The sequence below is a fragment of the Lepus europaeus genome, chromosome 4 (assembly GCF_033115175.1).
Source record: "Lepus europaeus isolate LE1 chromosome 4, mLepTim1.pri, whole genome shotgun sequence".
Taxonomy (NCBI): Eukaryota; Metazoa; Chordata; class Mammalia; order Lagomorpha; family Leporidae; genus Lepus; species Lepus europaeus.
The window spans coordinates 126,240,184-126,261,746 of record NC_084830.1 but is presented as its reverse complement, the minus strand read 5'-3'; the positions used below and the strand labels follow the sequence as shown (position 1 = coordinate 126,261,746).

Genomic DNA, 21,563 nt, shown 5'->3' with positions numbered 1-21,563 from the left:
GCCATCATGGGCTGCCTCCCAGGCACAGTAGCAGAAATCTAGATTGGAAGCCAGAACTCAAAAAGCACTCCAGTACTGGATGCAGGCATCCCAAACCGTGGCTTAGCCCACGGTGCCACAACACCTGCCCCTTGCTTCATTTCTTGATAATGCACGGGTCCTACCAGTCCTCCCCACCTCCCTTCCTAATGAGTATGGAAGGGCTGAAAGGAGAAGGAACTAGGGCTGGCCCTCTCCTTTCCTTTCCTGCGTAAGTGGCTGGCCACACAGGGCAACACAGCAGGGAAGAAAGGACCTGAGAGGGCTCCTGGCGAAGTCCTATTTTTTCAATGCCATTGCCAGGAAGTTCTGGTTTTTTGTTTGTTTTTAAAGGTTTTCTTTATTATTTATTTGAGAGGCACAGTTACAGACAGAGAGAGGGAGAGGAAGACAGAGAGTTCTTCATCCCCTGGTTCACTCCCCAGTTGGCTGCAATGGCTGGAGCTGCTCCTGTCCGAACCCAGGAGCCAGGAGCTTCTTCCGGGTCTCCCATGCGGTGCAGGGGCCCAAGCACTTGGGCCATCTTCTGCTGTTTTCCCAGGCCATAGCTGAGAGCTGGATGGGAAGAGAAGCAGCCTGGACATGAACCAGCACCTGTATGGGATACCGCACCACAGGCAGAGGCTTAGCTTACTACGCCACAGCGCTGGCCCCAGGAAGTTCTGTTTGAAGGGAAAGCCTGGCCTCTCAGACCTGCCACGGCTGCCTTCTAGTCACAGACATAACACACTTGCCCTGTATTCACCTGAGTCTCACTGGGCTCCTCGTGCATTTTGGGTCCACTGCGGTGCTGTGCCCATGGGGCATTGTAGATGCGGTGTGCAGACAGCAGGGAGGGGAATGGTGAACACTCTCAAACCTCTACTTGCCCCCGTGCCCCATTGCCCCTGTCAATTTCACTCACAAGGTACAGTGTGAGGATAAAATAATTTAAAATGTTAAGACAAGGGTGAGTGTTTGGGCAAGTGGTTAGACACTGGTTAGGATGCCGGTGTCCCACATCCAAGTACCTAGGTTTCATACCTACCTCCAGTTTCCTCTAATGCAGACCCTGGGAAGCAGCAGGGAATTGGGTCCCTGCCGCCCATGTGAGAGACCTAGATTGAGTTTCCAGCTCCCAGCTTTGGCCCAGCCCAGTCACAGCCATTGCAGGAATTTGGGGACTGAATCCACGGACAGGAGTATACTTTCTCTGTTGCTGACTCACAAATAAGCTTTAAAAAAAAACACCTTTTAAAAAAATTTTTTTCAAGATAGCAACAGGAGAGCTTTAAACCCCGCACAGGCCCCCTGGAGCATGGAGCCCCATGTGCCTGCTGGGCCATCACGCAGAAGGCCTCTGGTGGAAGAGGCAGGGAAGCACACCATTGTCCACCCTGGGTCTCCAGGCTCAGGGACCCCGTTGGAGCTTAGAGAGGGAGAGCATGTGTGCTGGGCTCTTTCAGAAACCACAAGGGGGACTTCATTGGCTCTCACAGGAGACTGGATCTGGGGGCCCAAATGATGGCAATCTCCTTTTCTCCTGCCTCACTCGGCTTCCTTTTGTGTTGGCCTCACCAAAAGTAGCACGATGGCTTCTAGAAGCTTCAGGCTGGCCAGCCTCCCAGCTTGGCCAACGCAGCAGGAAGCAGACCTCTTTGCCAGCCAAGCCAACAAAGGTGCAGCAATCAAGTCTTATCCTTGGGTCCTGCACCGACAGCTGTGGCCACTGTGGGACGGGGAAAGCAAAGACAAAGTGGATACTCAGGCCACAGGGTGGGCCAGGCGCAGAAAAGCCACTGGGAGGCGGAAACACTGCGTGTGCCTTGCTCAGAGCCACACAGCTGCTTAGTGAGCCCATCCCCTGAGGTCTGGCCTGCCCCACCGCAGCCCCCTCCCCTGTGTCTGGAACACGTGGCCTGTCCTGAAGCTCTGGTTCTTGGTTCTTCGCCACTACTTTGGTTTCTCCCCAGCATCAGTCCAAGTCCTTCAAGAAGCGGATACCACCGTGGCATTAGATGTGCAATAGATGCACTTAGGGAAATCCTTGAGAGGGAAAAACATGAGGAGGAGCTGGAGGAAGCTGGGCAAGAGGGAAGAAGGGAGGAGGGCTGCGGAGGGAGGGTCCTAGACTGCAGTGTGGCTCCAGGAAGTTTAGGCTGGGTTAATGGAGGGGCTGCTAGCGAAATCACCTGTCAGGAGGCCCCGCCTCCCTCCTCACGGGCTAGGGCAGCCCAGGCTGCAGTACGCAGCCACATGGGGCTTCAGACTCCCTGTAACCGGAAACAGAAATCAGAATGGCCATTTCCATATGCGCCACGTCCTCCCCTGCTCAGACCCAACAGGAGCAGTATGTGTAAGGCAGGACCGGTACAACGTGGCACAGAGCACCTTGCACAGTGGCCTGCCCCTAGTACGAGTGTGGTCAGTATCTGTTGGCTAAGCCGTCAAGCAGCCTAGGGCTGCAGACTCCCCTCCCAGGTCTCCCTGCACCACAGCCACTGCCTCCGTGGGTGAAGGAGGAGACCCCTGCTATGCTGTGAGACTCCCACCACCTCTGGCTGCTCGCTGGCCTTTAAGGCACAGAGTCCCAGACCACCTGCACCCGAGCCACAGGCAATGGGAGTAAAATTCGATTGCTGGGCATAGTGGATGAAGTTCTCAGGGACTGGGGCCAGGAAACTCTCCTTGTAACAACTTCCTCCTCCAGTCCTCCCTCCACTCCCAGCCTGCCTGCTCTAAGCAGAGCAGTGTCGGGATTGCTTGTTTTGCACTGAGTATCCTTTGCTGAAAGGCTGAAGGTACTTCGTGCATCCCAGGGCAAGCTTTACTAAGCCAAGCCAGAGCTCAGGTTTGTACCCTGGCCCAAACTCAACCTCCAGCCAGGGCCCTTTGGGTACCTTGAGGCACCTCACAGGTCTGCTCCTTCCTTCTTTCCCTCTCAGATTCGCAATGTGGGCACCGGGATGTGTGCAGACACCAAGCACTGGGCCCTGGGCTCACCTCTGAGGCTGGAGAGCTGCGTCCGGGACCGCGGAGAGGCCGCGTGGAACAGCATGCAGGTGAGGACCGCTGCCCGGGACCTGAGCCTGGCTTCCCCATGCTGTCTGTAGCCTAGGCTATGCAGTGATCAGAGCTGGGAGGGGCGGCCTGGGTCAGCGATGAGTGACGATTGGCAGGCTCGAGGATGGGTTACTGTATGTATGCCATGGAGGCATACATACTCACAGTCACTACAATGAATCAAGCTGGGCTGCTGGGGTCACAAATGACAAACACTTGGCCTACATAATCATCAACGAAAAGAGGGAGTTACTGGCCCAGGTCACTGAAAGGTCTTGGTGTTATCACCTGGGACTCTGCAGAGCCTGCTTCTCTCTCTGTTGTTTTTTTAAAAAAAGATTTATTAATTTATTTAAAATTCAGAGTTACACACAGAGAGAAGGAGAGGCAGAGAGAAAGGTCTTCCATCTGCTGATTCACTCCCCAGTTGGCCACACGGCTAGAGCTGGGCCAATCTGAAGCCAGGAGCCAAAAGCTTCCTCTGGGTCTCCCACGTGGGTGCAGGGGCCCAAGGATTTGGGCCATCTTCTACTGCTTTCCTAGGCCATAGCAGAGAGCTGGATAGAAAGTAGAGCAGCCCGACATGAACCGGCACCCATATGGGATGCCGGCACTGCAGGCAGTGGCTTTACCTGCTACGCCACAGCACCGGTCCCTGACTGCCTTCTTAACCTGGCTCTCCTCACATGGCCACCAGCAGCCTGCAGTGGGTAGGCATGTCCACTTCTGAATGTTCTGAAAAAGACGTGGGGCTCTCACGATTCAGGGAGGTGAGGACGTCCTCATGTGGGTGGGGCCTGGGGCTTGTGCCCACTCGTGGTCACCCAGAGGAGAGGCAGGAAGGTGGGAGAGGGCCATCCCTCATCCCTGAGGGATGTTTTCGGAAAAACACAGAGTGGAAGTCGCAGCCTGGCGGGAAGATCCGCCTCTCCCAGGCAGTTGCCTGCAGCTTTCTGGCGTCCTCTCCTCCACGCAGTTAACCACACTCTTGAATAGCTCAGCATCTCTGACTCTGGGTCTGAGGATACATTTTTTTGTCTTACTGTGGATTTTCTGGCACTTTAGAAGTCTGGTGTGTCTGATAGCATGGGTTCCCCACATACGCAGGACTCTGTTCACACACCAAGAACAGCTGCCGCCACCACCTGGCCGGCTCCGCACCCACCCTGTTGGTATCTGCCTCCCCTCCCCCCAGAATGCCTGCCCCTCTGCTGCAGCCTTCCTGATAACAATTCTAGGAGTGGCTCTCCCTGACATATTCATCAGAGTTCCGCTCCCCGATGCCACCTTACCTGCAGCTGCAAGAGACCCCTGAACAGAAGTTGCCCAGGGAGCCTCACTGTGTGGCAGAGAGTGCACGTTCGTGCCTGTGGACTCGCTCAAACAAGCAAAGCAGGGTGCCTGTGTGGGTGGCTACGCCAGCCTCCACCTGCTGAGAAGGGAAGCATGACAGCCCCATTACCCCAGTGAGATCTGCATGGCCTGCGAATGATGTCAGAAATATCCACTCGGCCGTTGGCAGGAAAAAAGTTGCCCAGCCCTGCAGAGGCAGAAATGAGAGGCTAAAAGGCAGCTCCTGAGCTGGAGAAGGCCTGGGAAATAAACAGGAAGCAGCGGCTGCCATCCCCACCACGGTCCCCACTTTGGCCGAGGAGGAGTAACAGGGACTAAACATAGCCTCCTGCCCAAAACAATGAAAACATGGGCAAAAGATGCAAAACAACGGGACTCTTCAATTTTAAAAATGTATTTATTTATTCAAAAGGCAGAACTACAGAGAGGGAGACAGAGAGAGAGAGAGAGAGATCTATCTATCTATCTATCTACTGGTTCACTCCCCAGATGGCCACAGCAGCCAGGGCTGGTCCTGGCTGAAGCCAGGAACTTCTGGGTCTTCCATGTGGGTGCAGGGACCCAAGCACTTGGGCTGTCTTCCACTGCCTTCACAGGTGTGTTAACAGGGAGCTAGATCAGAAGTGGAGCAGCCAGGACTTGAACCTGCACTCTGATGGGGATGCCAGCATTGCCAGTGGGGGCTTAACCCACTGTGCTACAATGCAACGTCAGCCCTTGAAGACTAGTAATCCTTGACAGATGGGACACCAGTGAGGTGAGCCCTGTGAGCGTCCCAGCCTCCGTCCTTCAAGAACTTGCAGTCCCGGGTCAGGAGAGAACCCAGGTGGAGCCAGGCAGACTCCCTGAACTGCAGAGACAGAGCCAAGAGAACAGGAGACCAAGGTGGCTAGAATTCAAAAACAGAATATGGGAGAGGAGAGACCTAGGCAGAGAGAGCTTCTGAGATTTATATAGGGCTCGCCTTAAATATTCAGCAAAGTACATGCATGTGAGGACACTTCATGGAGCTAAAGAAAGAGCCACCCAAGAGGCTTAGAGGGAAGAGTGCCTGGAGCCCACACAGGGCCAGGAATAGTGCCCGTTCTCACTAGCCGAAGTGGAAAGCACCATCCTTCTGTTAAAGAAATGAACATTGTCGTTAAATTTCCCCACAAAGACAAGCCCAGGTCCAGATGTCCTCAATGGTGAATTATACCAAACATTTATAGAAGAGATGTTACCAGTTCTACAAAAACCCTTCCAGGAAAAGAAGGAGTACTTACCAGCCCATTTTGAAGCTGGCATTACCTTAATACCAAAACCAAACTAAGACATTGTAAGACCAACCACAGACCAACATCTCAGGAACATAAATGCAAAAATTGTATGCAGTGGCCAGCGCTGTGGCATAGTGGGTAAAGCTGCCACCAGCAGTGCTGGCATCTCATATGGGTGCCAGTTCAAGTCCTGGCTGCTCCACTTCTGATCCAGCTCTCTGCTATGGCTTGAGAAATCAGCCACGTGGGAGACCTGAAAGAAGCTCCTGGCTCCTGACTAAGGATCGGCACAGCTCCGGCCATTGCAGCCAACTGGGGAGTGACCCAACAGATGAAAAACCTCTCTCCTTCTCTCTCTCCTTCTCTCTCTGTGTAACTCTGACTTTCAAGTAAAATAAATAAATCTTTTAAAAAAAAGAGAGAAAGAGAAAGAGTTACACAGAGAGAGGAAGAGAGGCTAAGAGAGAGTGAGGTCTTCCATCCGCTGGTGCACTCCCCAATTAGCCACAGTGGTCGGAGCTACGCCGATCCGAAGCCAGGAACTTCCTTCAGGTCTTCCTATGTGGGTGCAGGGGCCCAAGGACTTTAGCCATCTTCTACTGCTTTTCCAGGCCATAGCAGAGAGCTGGACTGGAAGTGGAGCAGTCAAGATTTGAACTGGCCCCCAGATGGGATGCCAGCACTGCAGGCAGCTTTACTCACTACGTCACAGCACTGGCCCCAACAGGCTTTTTTCTAGAAATTGAAAACCTGATCTTAAAATTTATATGGAAATGAGTGTGCAGGACCTAAAACATCCAAAATAGCTTTCAAAAAGAAGTACAACATTAAAGAACTAACACTGCCTCATTTCAAGGCATAAAGCAAGTTATCAAGACAACATGGTGGGCCAGCACTGTGACGTAGCAGGTAAAGCCACTGCCTGCAGTGCTGGCATCCCATATGGGCATTGGTTCAAGTCCTGGCTGCTCCACTTCAAATCCAGCTCTCTGCTCTGGCTGGGGAAAGCTGTAAAAGATGGCCCAGATCCTTGGGCCCCTGCACCCGTGTGGGAGACCCAGAGGAAGCTCCTGGCTCCTGGCTTCGGATTGGCACAGCTCCAGCTGTTGCAGCCAATTGGGGAATGAACTAGCAGATGGAAGACCTCTCTCTCTCTCTCTCTCTCTCTCTCTCTGCCTCTCCTTCTCTCTGTGTATAACTCTGAGTTTCAAATAAATAAATCTTTTTTTTTTTTTTTTTTTTTTGACAGGCAGAGTTAGACAGTGAGAGAGAGAGACAGAGAGAAAGGTCTTCCTTTTTGCTGTTGGTTCACCCTCCAGTGGCCGCTGCGGCCGGCGCATCTCGCTGATCCGAAGCCAGGAGCCAGGTGCTTCTCCTGGTCGCCCATGCTGGTGCAGGGCCCAAGCAACTGGGCCATCCTCCACTGCACTCCCGGGCCATAGCAGAGAGCTGGCCTGGAAGAGGGGCAATCGGGACAGAATCCGGCGCCCTGACCGGGACTAGAACGCGGTGTGCCGGCGCCACAAGGTGGAGGATTAGCCTGTTAAGCCACGGCGCCGGCCTCAAATAAATAAATCTTTAAAAAAAAAAAAGACAACATGGTACTGCCATAAAGATCAATGGGACAAAATAGAAACCAAAAATAAACCCATGCATATAACATATTAAGATGACTATTTTTTTTTTAATTTTTATTTTTTGACAGGCAGAGTGGATAGTGAGAGAGAGAGACAGAGAGAAAGGTCTTCCTTTTTGCCATTGGTTCACCCTCCAATGGCCGCTGCGGCCGGCGCATTGTGCTGATCCCAAGCCAGGAGCCAGGTGCTTCTCCTGGTCTCCCATGCGGGTGCAGGGCCCAAGGACTTGGACCATCCTCCACTGCCTTCCCGGGCCATAGCAGAGAGCTGGCCTGGAAGAGGGGCAACCAGGATAGAATCCGGAGTCCCAACCGGGACTAGAACGCGGTGTGCCGGCGCCGCAAGGCGGAGGATTAGCCTGTTAAGCCAGGGCGCCGGCCGTAGATTTATTTGTTTATTTGAAAGAGAGAGAGAGGTCTTCATCTGCTGGTCCTCCTCCCAAATGGCCACAATGTCTGGAGCTGGGCCAATCCAAAGCCAGGAGCCAGGAGCATCTTCCAGATCTCCCATGCAAGTACAGGTGCCCAAGGACTTGGGCCATCTTCTGCTGCTTTCCCAGACTATAGCAGAAAGCTGGATCGAAAGTGGAGTAGTGGGGACTCGAACCGGCACCCATATGGGATTCTAGCACTGCAGGAGGCAGCTTTACCTGCTATGCCACAGCACTGGCTCCAAGACAACTGATTTTTTTTTTTTTACAGGAAGAGTGGACAGTGAGAGAGAGACAGAGAGAAAGGTCTTCCTTTGCCGTTGGTTCACCCTCCAATGGCCGCTGTGGCCAGTGCGCTGCAGCCGACACACCGCGCTGATCTGAAGGCAGGAGCCAGGTGCTTCTCCTGGTCTCCCATGGGGTGCAGGGCCCAAGCACTTGGGCCATCCTCCACTACACTCCCGGGCCACAGCAGAGAGCTGGCCTGGAAGAGGGGCAACCCGGACAGAATCCGGCGCCCCGACTGGGACTAGAACCCAAGGTGCTGGCGCCGCTAGGAGGAGGATTAGCCTATTGAGCCGCGGCGCCATCCAGACAACTGATTTTTGACAGAGGAATAAAGACAGTTCAGTGAAGAAACAGTCTTTTCAACAAATGATGCTGGAACAATGTAATATCCACATGCAAAAAAATGCACATCTTATAGTAAATACAAAAATTAGCTCAAAACATTTCATAGATCTAACATAAAACCTCAAGGTAAAAAGCTTTTTGGGGCCGGCGCCACGGCTCAATAGGCTAATCCTCCGCCTTGCGGCACCGGCACACCGGGTTCTAGTCCCGGTCAGGGCGCCGGATTCTGTCCGGGTTGCCCCTCTTCCAGGCCAGTCTCTGCTGTGGCCCGGGAGTGCAGTGGAGGATGGCCCAAGTGCTTGAGCCCTGCACCCCATGAGAGACCAGGAGAAGCACCTGGCTCCTGGCTTCGGATCAGCGCGGTGTGCCGGCTGCAGCGCACTGGCCACAGCGGCCATTGGAGGGTGAACCAACGGCAAAGGAAGACCTTTCTCTCTGTCTCTCTCTCTCACTGTCCACTCTGCCTGTCAAAAAAAAAAAAAAAAAGCTTTTTGAAGAGAACATTAGCAAAGCTATTTGTAACCCTAGGTTGAGCATTAAGTTCCTAGTTAGAATCAGAAAGACACAGTCCGCAAAAGAAAAAAATTGATAAGGTGGACTTTAGAATGAAAAAACTGCTATTCTTTAAAATATATTGTTGAGAAAATAAAAAGCCAAGCCATAGACTGGAAGAAAGTGTTTGTAAAGTATATATCTGGTGACAAGTTGTATCCACTCTCAAAACTCAAATATAAAAAAAAAATTTAGGAGGCCAGCATAGTGGGTTGAGCTACCGCCCCCAACACCAGCATCTCATATTGGGCACCAATTTGTGTCCCAGCTGATCCACTTCTGATCCAGCTCCCTGCCAATGCCCCTGAGAAAGCAGAAGATGACCCAAGTGCATGGGTCCCTACATGGGAAGCCCAAATGGAGTTCCAGGCTCTTGGCTTTGGCCTGGCCCACCCCTGGTTGCTTTTGCCATTTGGGGAGTGAACTAGCAGATTGAAGGTCTCTTTGTCTGTGTTTGTCTCTCCTGTCACTTTGCTGTTCAAATAAATAAACTAAGTCTTTAAAAAATATATTAAACATACTAATGGCGTTAGTTGTTAGAGAACTGGTAATTAAAAGTGGAAGGAGATGCCACCACAAATGTATTAAAAAGACTTGCCAAAGGAAGGCAAGGATGTGGGTGAACTGGAACTGTATGAGGGTACTTCCTAAAGTTCATGCGGAAAAACAGAATGGAAAAGCTTATTTGGGGGCAAAACATTTTTAAACATTGGCCTCATGTTTTCACAGTGTATACTACCTATGAAGATTTTCAAATATGTTTATACATTGCTGGTGGGAACATTAGGATAAGACTACCACCACCTTGGAAAATCATTTGGCAGTTTCATAGAAAGTTACGCATTGATATACCCTGTGAACCACGTATTCCACTCCCATATACCTGTCCAAGAGAAAAAAAAAATGTGTACATACAAACACTTGTTCACAAATTTCGTAGCAGCTTTCTTTGTAATAGCCAAAAACTGGAGACAGGGCAGATGCCCAAGAACAGGTATATGCAATACTGTACAGTGAAACAGAACTCAGCAGCCACAAGGAAGGAACTACTGGTAAATGCTGTTATAAGATGGGTGAATAGCAGCAGAATTATGCTGCATGCAAGAAAGCAGACAAGAGAATGTGTGCTAGATGATGCATTGTATTGATTTGTTTACTTAAATACTTATTTGAAAGGCAGAGAGGCAGTCAGAACCATCCACTGGTTCACTCCTCAAATGCCTGCAACAGCCAGGCTGGGCCAGGTTGAAACCAAGAGCGAATCCATCCGGAGCTCTCACATGGATGGCAAGGACCCAGGTGCTTGTGCCAGCATCTGCTGCCTCCCACAGTATGCATTAACAGGAAGCTGCATAGGAAACAGAGCTGGGACTTGAACCTTGGCACTTTGACGTAGGTTGCAGGTGTCCCAAGTGGTTTATTAACTGTTGCACCAAATGCCAACTACTTTATATTTTTTTAATTTTTAAATTTTTATTTATTTATTTTTGACAGGTAGAGTTATAGACAGTGAGAGAGAGAGAGAGACAGAGAGAAAGGTCTTCTTTCCATTGGTTCACTCCCCAAATGGCCGCTACGACCGGCACTGCGCCGATCCAAAGCCAGGAGCCAGGTGCTTCTCCTGGTCTCCCATGTGGATGCAGGGCCCAAGCACCTGGGCTATCCTCCAGTGCCCTCCCGGGCCACAGCAGAGAGCTGGACTGGAGGAGGAGCAACCGGGACTAGAACCCGGCACCCATATGGGATGCTGGCACCGCAGGCAGAGGATTAGCCAAATGAGCCATGGTGCCGGCCCCCAAATGCCAACTACTGTATGATTCCTTTTATATAAAATTCTAGAAATTGCAGCCTAATCTCTGGTAGAAGAAAGCAGATGAGTGGTTGCCTAGGGACATGGAGGGTGGGGGGCAGGAGGAAGAGATTACAAAGAGCTTGAGGACACTCTGGGAATGATGATTTCATGGGTAAAAACATGTCAAAAATATCCAGTTGTGCACTTGAAAAGTGTTCAGTTTATTGTATGCCAATTATCCTTCAACAAAGCTACTAGAAAGAAAAAAGCTTATCAACCAAATGCACTAAGTTTGGATCCTGATTCAAACAGACTAACTGTGAAAAGAAATTGATAAGGCAATCCAGAAACACTTGAACTCTGGGTATTTGACAACACTGAGGACTTTGTAGTAACTGTTAATTGTTCTTAATGGTACTGACTGCATATTTATATCCAACATGATATGACATCTGGGATTTGCCTCCGTATAATGTAGGAGTAGGGAAGGTGTAGTGGATAGAGTTATAACAACCTGGCTGTGAGTTGGTAACATTTGAAGCTGGGTGATTAGAGCAAGAGGTATGGTCAATATAAGAGTACTTCAAAGGGTTCATGGGAAAATGGAATTTAAAAATAATGTTTTCTTAAAAAAAAAAATAATGTTTTCCATGAACTTTATGAAGATTCTTCATGTACTCTTTTTGGACTTCTGTGTTTAAAATTTCCCATAACTTAAAAAAGTGGAGGAAAAAGGACACAAGCATTTGGCACAGAGGTTAAGGTGCCACTTTTGAGATAACCTTCATCCCATATCATAGTGCTTGGGTTCGAGTTGTGGTTCTGTGTCTATTTCCTGCTAATGTTCATCCTGGGAGACCGCAGATGATGGCTCAAGTACTTGGGTCCCTGCCGCCTGGCCCAGCCCCAGCTGTGGTAGGCATTTGGAGAGTGAACCAATAGATGGGAGATCTCTCTCTCTCTCTCTCTGTCTTTCTACCTTTGAAATAAATTTTTAAAAAAAGGGAGGGAGGGAGGCTGGCACCACGGCTCAATAGGCTAATCCTCCGCCTTGCGGCGCCGGCACACCGGGTCGGGGCGCCGGATTCTGTCCTAGTTGCCCCTCTTCCAGGCCAGCTCTCTGCTGTGGCCCGGGAGTGCAGTGGAGGATGGCCCAAGTGCTTGGGCCCTGCACCCCATGGGAGACCAGGAGAAGCACCTGGCTCCTGGCTCCTGGCTCCTGGCTTCGGATCAGCGCAGTGCACTTGCCACGGCAGCCATTGGAGGGTGAACCAATGGCAAAGGAAGACCTTTCTCTCTCTCTCTCTCTCACTCTCTCTCTCACTGTCCACTCTGCCTGTCAAAAATAAAAAATAAAAAAGGGAAGGAGGAAGGAAGGAAGGAAGGAAGGAAGGAAGGAAGGAAGGAAGGAAGGAGTGAGTCCCTATCAGAGTGTCCCCGTGTGCACAGGTGTTCACCTTCACTTGGCGAGAGGACATCCGGCCTGGAGACCCCCAGCACACCAAGAAGTTCTGCTTTGACGCCATCTCCCACACCAGCCCTGTCACCCTCTACGACTGCCACAGCATGAAGGGCAACCAGCTGTGGAAGTACCGCACAGTAAGACCAGAGGGGGCCGGGGTGGCTTTGCAACCTGCTTGGGGTTTGTTTCCTTTTTAAGTGACGTAGGCCACCCTGACTCACTCAGTTACTCCACAAACCTGCCGTGCCCAGTTTTCCACTTGATTCAACAGAAGCTAGAAATCCAGACGTTTACATGAAATCCCCAAAACTTAAATGTTGGCAACTGAGTCTGTTTAAAATGAAAAGAAACACACAGACATCAAGAAGACCAGTGAAATTTGGCTCAAGATGGGCAGTATCAGGGCCCTGGAAGCGGCAGGCATTGGTCCTGCCACATCCCAGCAGCTAGAACCCTGTCACATGGCGACACCACTGCAAGGGAGGCCGCACGATGTCTGGCCGTGCGCCCAGGAACACAGCGAACAGGTCTGTGAGCAGCTAGCCAGTCCCTTCCTCACTTCCTCATTGCTGCTGCTGCTGCTTGTGTTCTGTGGCGCTGGCTGGCTGATTCCCTCCCTGTTTTGTAGGACAAGACCCTGTACCACCCTGTCAGCGGCAGCTGCATGGACTGCAGCGAAAGTGACCACAGGATCTTCATGAACACGTGCAACCCTGCCTCACTTACCCAGCAGTGGCTATTTGAACACACCAACTCCACGGTCTTGGAAAAATTCAATAGAAACTGAGCCCTCACATCCCCTTGGCAGGCCCAGCAGGGTCCCCTCGCTGCACCTGCCTCTCCTGAGGCAGGCAGAACCTCCGTGGGTACCATGGTGTATCAGGTGCTGGCCAAACGATTCAAGGCAAAGAGGGCTTTGGAAGCTGGAGCAAGGGGTCTGCTTGGTCCCTGAGCCCCTCAGTCGTGAGGGCAGGGTGGGGGGCAGCCTCCACAAGAGGCCCCACAGGAAAGCCTGCTTTAATCCCTGCTGGTACCATGGAAAAGCAGGAGGGCCTGTTTGACTTTGTAACCATGTCCCCTGGAGCACTGTGCACAACAATGCCAGGCAGCCTGAGGCCACCCAGAAATAAGGCCTACAGGGTTGCCCAGGCCTCGAGCAGCTCTCGTACATGACGGTGCTTTAGAAAGGCGACATCTGCCTGTTTGGGGCAGCTTTTAGCACCAATGTCACCCTTTTGCAGCAAAAGGGAAAGAAGTCCTCCTTGGGGTCCCTCAGTTTCTGCCTGTCTTACAGGGACAGCAGTTACTGATCAGCATCTGTTCTTTGTCTCAGCTCCAGGGGATTGGCTCAAAGGCCAAATCCAGGGCCCTCAGAATGCTCCATGCTGAATGCCGGCCAGCTACCAGGCATGGGGTCAGACAAGGGACCCCAGAAACTCCTTTGCAGCCATGGACATACAAGAGGTTCTCCCTCTGCTCTCTGAGTGCCGGAAGTGCTCTTTGTGGTACTTCCCAGGCACAAGGACAGCCGAGCCACCAGCTTTCCGGGGCTGTGATTCAGATGGCCGTGGGCCCATGGGAAAGGACGAGCAGGAGACCTGCCCAGAAATGCCGGCTGAGGTTCCCCGGTCCCTGCTTCCGCTGCCCTCTCTCCATGCTGGGCAGCCTCAAGAGAGGAAGGGAGGTGCTTTACCTCACAGAATCTGGAAGCCTCCAGGATCAGCTGTGGGCCAGATGCCTAGCCTCTCACCTCGTCGTGGTTCTGGTTCTCCTATAGAACTCCTGAGTTTTTAAAGGACTCTGGAGTTCATTCGCAAACTAGTTGCTACGTAGGCTTCTGGTGTTGTAGCCTCCAGTGTGGATTTCCAGAATGCTATTACAAAAGCAACCAGACAGGTATAATACAGTCAAGGTAACCCCCTTGTGAAATCCAAGGTTGGTGCCGAGGGAGGAAGCACGAGGACCTGTGTCCATCAGCTCCCTCCAGAAGCTTCCATACAGCAAGGTCCTCAGGCAACACCTGAAGACCTGGAACTTCCCACCATCGTCACAGCTGCAGTGTCCTATGACCCTATCTGTGCCCAGCTCCCTGCCCTTCACATTGACCTTTTGCTGTATTAATTACATATCAGACTCCCAAGGGGTTCCCAAACTAATAGGAAGCATTTCTGTAACCAACCTGCCACACCCTGATTCAGAAATGGAAATCACATTCCACAACCTATGGCTTCTGCCGGTTAGCCCAGAAAGTACTTGAAATCACTATTCCAGTTAGAGCCGGATCTCTTGATTGCATCATTTACCAATTAAATAATACAAATCCGGGAACAGAGCCACGAACCTGCCTTTGAGATGCTGGCAAATCTCGAGGCCAACCATAATCGGGGAGAGAGGGGTGGTAATACACCACCAAATTGAACGTTAGGCTGGCAAAGGATGGTTTCCACTTCTGCCCCCAGCACAGCCCTGCTCTGGACAGCTGTGTCCAGGAGAGGAGGCCGTGTGCTCATGAGGCTTGCCGGCCGGTTCCTCATGCCCTTTCCCAAGTGAGTGCCCTGTCTTTACAAGCGGCCCTCTACAGAAAGGGGTCAAAAGACGAGGCTGCTTCTGAAATCTAGGGTAGCAAGAGTGTTGCACTTCGGGGAGATGAATTAAGAGTCATCATCCGAGAGCAACGCAGCATCATTTGAATAAAAACTGTGCCTTTTAAAAAAGAAAAAAAATGCAAATGTACAGCAAATCCCTAAACTTGAACCATTTCTTAGTGCCTTGCTAGAAGACATAAAGGGGCAGGGGTCGGGGAGGGAAGCATTTTTGGTGGTGTGTGCAGTTCCTGTTGGATGAATGTGTTTCTTAACGTCTGATTTCAAGCAGGAGATGGTGGCCTGGAGCAAGAGCTGAGGCTGAGACGCCCGCACCGGGTCCGAGTTGTTCCATCGGCGCAAGTAGCACTCCCAGTTAAAGGGCCGCTGGACAACTCGTTCCTGCTGGGAGGGCCTTGGTGGTCCCTGAGCACAGGCCCTGCATTACCTCACTGGGCCCTGTTTGGGGGCCGTAGTTGCCATACCCTACCCCAACCCCTAGACAGAGGGATTGGTTTGTCCCTCTGCATTGGGATTCAGGAGTGCAGAGCACTGGCTAGATTCCCCAGTGGTCCCCTTCATGGGTGGAAGGGCTCTGGCAAGACCAGGGTTCCTGTGGGATGCAGCCTCCCTTTTTCCTCTCCTTCAGTTCCCCCTTCCCAGGCTGACCTCACATCCTCAATGGGGATGGGTGGGTCCTCTGAGCACCCTGGCATTTGTCATGGCTGAGCCCACCACAGTGGGTCCTGGGAGCTGACTATGTAATGTGGAAAGGAAAGACAGAATTTTCTCAGTTCAGTGACAGTGACCAACTAATTTCCAGTGCTAACCCACTCGTTGTTTAGGATTCATTTTTGAAAACCGTTTGTGTTGAGGGTTCAGGTGTCTGCTCACATCCCCAGCTGAGGCTCAGCAAAACTCAGCCAGGAGCCTGTGGAGACATTGTCAGCCAATTCATGGCTGGGAAAGTGGGCCTTGTATCCTCATCTGAGGACCAGCTCACAAGCGAGGGGATGGCAACAAAGTGCCCTGGCCGTGTGGCCTACCAGCTGTCCTGCCAAAGGAAGACTTCAGAAACATTTCAGAATGCAAACAGCACCTTGGCTGTAAGTACAAGGCCTTCGGTGGCGGCTGAATCTGTAGGCCCACGTGTGAAAGCCATTCCATCACATGCCCCTCCCTGGATCGTTCACCTCTGAAAACATCCTAGGAACTTCCCTTTAGGAAGAAATCACCCAGAACCATATAGGGTGCAGAGGAAGAGTGTAGGGCTGTGACATTAGGGCCAGGGAGAAAAGAGCAGTTTGGGTTGAAGATGTAGCATGTGGATATCCAAGTCCACATTCCCATGCCCATTTCGAACTTCCTAATGGTCGAATTCCTTTTTCTCCTTAAAAATTAAGTGACATCCTCAAAAATGGCTCCACACATTTCTTTTGTGCATCTCATCTTCCTAGTCTCTGGAGTCTGAAAAAAGCGGCCGAGCCCTTTCCAGTAGTAACTGAGAAGTCCAGATTCCTTGCTTCAGCGACACCTCGTTTGTACGGATTGGGTGATCTTTTCTACTTCCTAGGAGGCAATGCATTTTTAATGTTTTCTGAATATAAGTGTGGGAAAAAGGGCAAGAAGTGCAATTCTGTTCTGGAATTCTTTTCTGCTTTTGAATGATGGTCTAAAAAATATTTTAGCTCAAGCTTGATCTTGAGCCAAGGCTCTCAGCCACCTCTGGGGTGAGAGTTGGGCCTGCATACTAAGTGACAAGGTCATCCTAACATCCCCTTCCTAAATGGCTTTCATTCGTTTGTGCCTGACAACAGGGCTGGGCCCTGCTCTGTTACTGGCTTGGAGAGTGGGTTCCCCAAGGGGTTGCAGGCAGAATATGTGGGCTTCCATAGAGAAGTCAGACTGAGACCCTGTAGAGAAAGTGCAAGACCACCAACCTCTCTCCTCCTGCCTGGAAAAGTGAGCCTTTGTGAAGAATTGACGTACCATGTACAGTTGTGACTGTGACTGTTGTTGAGTAAACCTCCAGACTTTCTCTAAAGTGCTCTCTGCCTTATTCCTTGTGTGTGGTGTTCTCCAGTCTGTCATCCCTCCCCTCTTCACTGAGTACCTAGTCAATATCCAGGCACTCATCTGGGTACTGAACAAATTCCCAACAGCCATTGCTCCAGAGGGAGAGAGACAGGCCTTAGCTACCCACTGTGATGATTTCAGAGGCCAGTGGGGTCTTGAGGGATAGAAAATGATATTTGAGGGCCGGGGGTGGGCACCAACGTTAGTGAGAATGGCCAGGGCATGCCTCTTTATGAGAGAGAAGAGACGTGAGGGCTGAACCAATAGGCCGTTTGAGGGACGAGACTTCCAGGCAGAGGGGACAGCTGATGCAAAGGCTCTGAGGTGGGAAGAAACTCCTACCTCGGTGCGTTGGAGCAGGAGGGAAGTGAGAGAGTTAGGTGAGGCAGCCCACAAGGGTCTTCCAGACTGCACCCAGGAGTGGAGGACTTTAGGCAGGCAGTGACAACATGAAACAAACTTAGCTCCCTCTGATGCTCACATGTTAGCCACAGTACTTGCTTACGGGAACATTTTGATAATGTTGGCTACTAGCTTTGTCTAACACTATGTGTAGAAAGACCCCCTGGCAAGTCCAGCTCTGCAGAAAAATTCACTGAGACATGGTGCTAACCCTGGTCCACCTAGGCCTGTTAGGTCATTTCCAGCTCCACTTGTAATTCTGCAGTTAAGTCTTGGTGGCCGCTGTGAGTGACCGTGAGCATGACGCCAATGCTATCTCTTGGGGCCCACCAGGGGGCACTGTGGATCCTGGATTGGAGAAGGGTGAATTGGAGAAAAGGAGAAATCCTGCCCATGCCACAGGTTTGAGCCTCAGAACAATTTCTTTCAGGTTCACGATGCCTCTGACTACTATTCCAAACTCTTAATTTCATATATTAAAAAAGTGAAGCCCTGGGAAGCCCCTGACCCAAAATGATTTAGTGGTGAGTGCCACAGCCCATGTTCCCAGTGTCCCTGCTCCCATGTTATCCTCGTACAATCTCATAGCCTTGTAGACATGGGGAAGGATTCCGTTTCTAAAGCTCTTTGTACTTCTGTGAAATAGATTTAGCCCAAAAATATTAGCTATATTTGTTGCATAAAAATGTATCAGAAACGCCTACTGTATGCTAGAAATGAAAATATGGTGCAAGGATGAGCCAGGACAGACATGTGCGCCGCCCTCCTGGCTTGGGCCTAGAGAAAGACCTTCATCAGATGATCATGAAGATGAGGGTATGGTTAAGAATGTGGTAAATTCTATGAAGGACAAGTGTGTGGGGGACTGTGTCATGAAACTTGGTCTTTGGAGCATGCTGAATCAGCCATGGTCTTGGCATGAAATAGCCACTCCCAGGCTTACAGTGAAAGTATAATAAAAGGACCATTTAAGGAGCGTGGGCAGAGTTAAACAAATAACCAGCCATGCTGAAAGGCCTAGCGTAAAGGGTCACCACCGCTAAGCCTGCAGAGGCAAGAAGCAGCAGTGTCAGTGGAATCCAGAAAAGGCTGCATGTAGCTAGGGAGAAGTGCTTCCGGAGCTACAGCTGAAACAGGGAGGGGCTGGGAGGAACACAAACTCTGCCCTCTCTTTTTTATCTGCCTTGTGCTCACCTGACACTACCTCCCATTGGCTCATCTCAGTTATTCAAATCCTCATGAACAAATGAAGAGCACTAGTCTGGGACTGGCGCTGTGATGTGGTGGGTGCACCAGCATCCGGCATCCCCTGTGGGCCCCGGTTTGACTCCCAGCTGCTCTTCTTCGGGTCCAGCTCTCTGCTATCACCTGGGGTGGAGTGAGGTGGAGGATGGCTGAAGTGCTTGGGCCCCTGCACCCACATGGGAGACTCGGAGGAGGCTCCTGACTTCAGATCGGCCCATTTCCTTCCTTTGCAGCCATTTGGGGAGTGAACCAGCATGGAAGACCTTTCTCTGTCTCTCCCTCTCTGTGTCTGTAGCTCTACCTCTCAAATAAATAAATAAAATCTTTAAAAAAAAAAACAAAAAACGCTGGTCAGTATAAATACGTAGGTAAGTACTCATAAAGAAGACAGTATAAGTGGGGATTTGTAACTTTTCCCTCCTGTCTGACTTAAAACCACATAAATCAGTAAGTATAAGTATGTTGGTGCACGTGCAATGTATAAGGAAAGATGTGATTCTTAGGACAATACAGGCCAAAGGAGGGGAGGGGCAGAACTAAGAAGGGGCAAAGTTGCTGTATACTACTGAAATGGAGTTGGTAGTAAGCCAAACCACATGTGTTTAAATAAGATGTAAATTGCGTAAGTGGACATTTTTCATGGCAGTTAAGATGCTACTTGGGATGCCTGCATCCCATATTGGAGTGCCTGGGTTTAAGTCCTGGCCCTGCTTGTCATGCCAACTTCCTGCTAATGTGCACCCTGGGAGGCCTCTGCCACCCTTGTGGGAGACCCCAGTGCAGTTCTGGACTCCTGGCTTTGGCCTGTCCTGGCCCTGGCCATTGCAGCCATTTGAGGAGTAAACCAGCAGATGGAAGACCTCTCTCTCTCTCTCTCTCTCTCTGAAACTCTGCCTTTCAAATAAATAAATAATTCTTTAATAAAAAAAAAGTTTTCCTAAAATATGGGCAAAGATTTGAACTTTTTTATTTTTTTAAAGATTTATTTTATTTATTTGAAAGAGTTACAGAGAGAGGTAGAGAGAGAGAGGTCTTCCATCCACTGGTTCACTCCCCAAATGGCCGCAACAGCTGGAGCTGAGCTGATCTGAAGCCAGGAGCTTCTTCTGGGTCTCCCACGTGGGTGCAGGGGCCCAAGAACTTGGGCCATCCTCTGCTGCTTTCCCAGGTGCATTAGCAGGGAGCTGAATTGAAAGTAGAGCAGCGGAACTTGAACCGGTGCCCATATGGGATGTTGATGCTGCAGGCCAGGATTTTAACCCACTGCACCACAGCGCCAGCCCCAAACATTATTTAAAGAAAATATATAAATAATATAAATAGCCATGGAACATAAATAGCACATAAAAAGATATCAGCATCATTAGTCGTTAGGGAAGTGTAAGCTTGAACATACAAATAAATGGCATTCATCCATTTAATGGAATATTGTTCAGCCTTAGAAGGGAATAAATTACTGATATATGCTACAGCATGAATGAACCTTGAAAATATACTAAGTGAAAACAGCCAGACACAAAAGGCCTCAAATGTGAAATGTCCAAAATAGGCAAATCCATAGAGACAAAGGAGATTGGTGGTCATCAGGGGCAAAGAAGAGGGAATGGTAAGTTGCTGCTACTATGAATGGGGTTTCTTTTGGGGGTGATGAAAATGTTCTGGAATTAGGAGGTGCTGGTGGCTATACAGTCTGTGAACATACTACAAACCCCTGAGTTGTACACTTTAAAGAAGTTTTATGGTATGCGAGTTTTTACACAGTTAACACTCAGAGCTGAAGAAGGCGTCTGGGGTGAGATGGTAAAGACAGACTGTTGGCCCTGTCAGTATAGGTAGAATGCATCTGTGCTCAGCACTAGCTCACTTACTGATTGTATCTATCTGTGTGTGTGTCTATGTGTGTGTGTATTCTTTTCTAAGTCCTAGTTCTTTCATTGTTTCGTTCTATGTAAACGTTAAAGCTTTGGCCTTTAGTTGCATTTTATTTTGCACATAAATTTTATGTGGCCACATGTACCACTATTTTCTTTTGTAATTTCCTTTGTTGTTTTTGTTTGTTTAATAAGTCTTTTTGGACAGGCCTTGTGGCTCAGAGGTTACGCTGCGCTTGGGACGCCCGCATCCCGTATCAGTGTGCCTGGGTTCAAGTGCCAGCTTCTTCCTTGCTGATTTAGCTTCCTCCTAATGCACATGCTGGGAGGCAACAGATGATGGCTCAAGTATTTGGGTCCCTGACACCCATGTAAGAAACCTACATGGAGTTCTGTCTCCTGGCTTTAGCCTGGCCCAGCTCTGGCTGTTTGTGGGCATCTGGGGACTATCTCTGGTGCTCTGCTTTTCAAATAAATAAAAATGAATATACTTTTTTTTAAAACCTTGCTTATTTCTTTAAAAAAAAAAAATTGAACTCTTTTACTTGGAGAAGGAGAAGGGGAAGGGGAGACTGACTATTTGGGTGCAGGGGCAGCATGTGCAAAGACCCTATGGAGGGGATGAAGGTCGGTGAGGCTGGAGCAGCAAGTAGGAGAGAGAACAAGAAGGAAACAGGAGGCAGAAGCCAGACCGTAAGGGGCCTCATGGGCCTTGATAGGCAGTCTCTGATCTTTATTTGAAGAGCAATAAGAACGTCGAGAGGTTTCAGATGAGAACATCAGATGTGCCCTTGACTGACCTCTGGAAGCAGGCAGTGACTTGCTTCAAATGCTGGACACATAGGAGGCCCCTGGGCCTGCAAGGTAGGAAACAAGCCCTGTGCAGCCAGCCCTCTGGTGCCTCCTCAAGGACACTAACCCTGGGGAGGAAATGTCCTTCCTCCCTGGAGCAGTAGGAGGGTGGGAATGGAGCAGATGGCCTCTCTCCTCCATTTCAGCACCCGCTTCCTGCCAGTCTGCAAGTGCGAGTAGAATCCCAGGTGTCTTCGATGCTCAGCCTAACAGAGTGAGATCATTGTTGTGGTGTTGGCATGATTTTTGGGAAACAAACTCGGAGAAGCTGACAGTTTGCTCAAAAGTTCTGGTTCTCCTTTTCTCTGTGTTTGGCTGTGATTAGGACTTGGGCTC

At 50.3% G+C, this 21,563-nt stretch overlaps 1 protein-coding gene across 2 annotated transcripts in view; it reads left to right on the top strand.

Annotated features, from left to right (window-relative positions):
• Positions 1-20,831, top strand: part of GALNT10 (polypeptide N-acetylgalactosaminyltransferase 10) — a 250,562-nt gene extending 229,731 nt beyond the window's left edge. Inside the window, exons 10-13 of one of the 2 annotated variants that reach the window (XR_009865745.1) lie at positions 2,964-3,080; positions 12,187-12,336; positions 12,828-20,175; positions 20,239-20,831. Coding sequence is in view for 1 of the 2 variants with exons in the window: in XM_062188796.1 (XP_062044780.1) it covers positions 2,964-3,080; positions 12,187-12,336; positions 12,828-12,986 (426 nt within the window). In the remaining variant the exon portion in view is untranslated. Of the gene's footprint in view, positions 1-2,963; positions 3,081-12,186; positions 12,337-12,827 lie in introns of both variants that reach the window. The other variant, XM_062188796.1, reaches the window with a different exon arrangement.
• Positions 20,832-21,563: the final 732 nt, after the last annotated feature.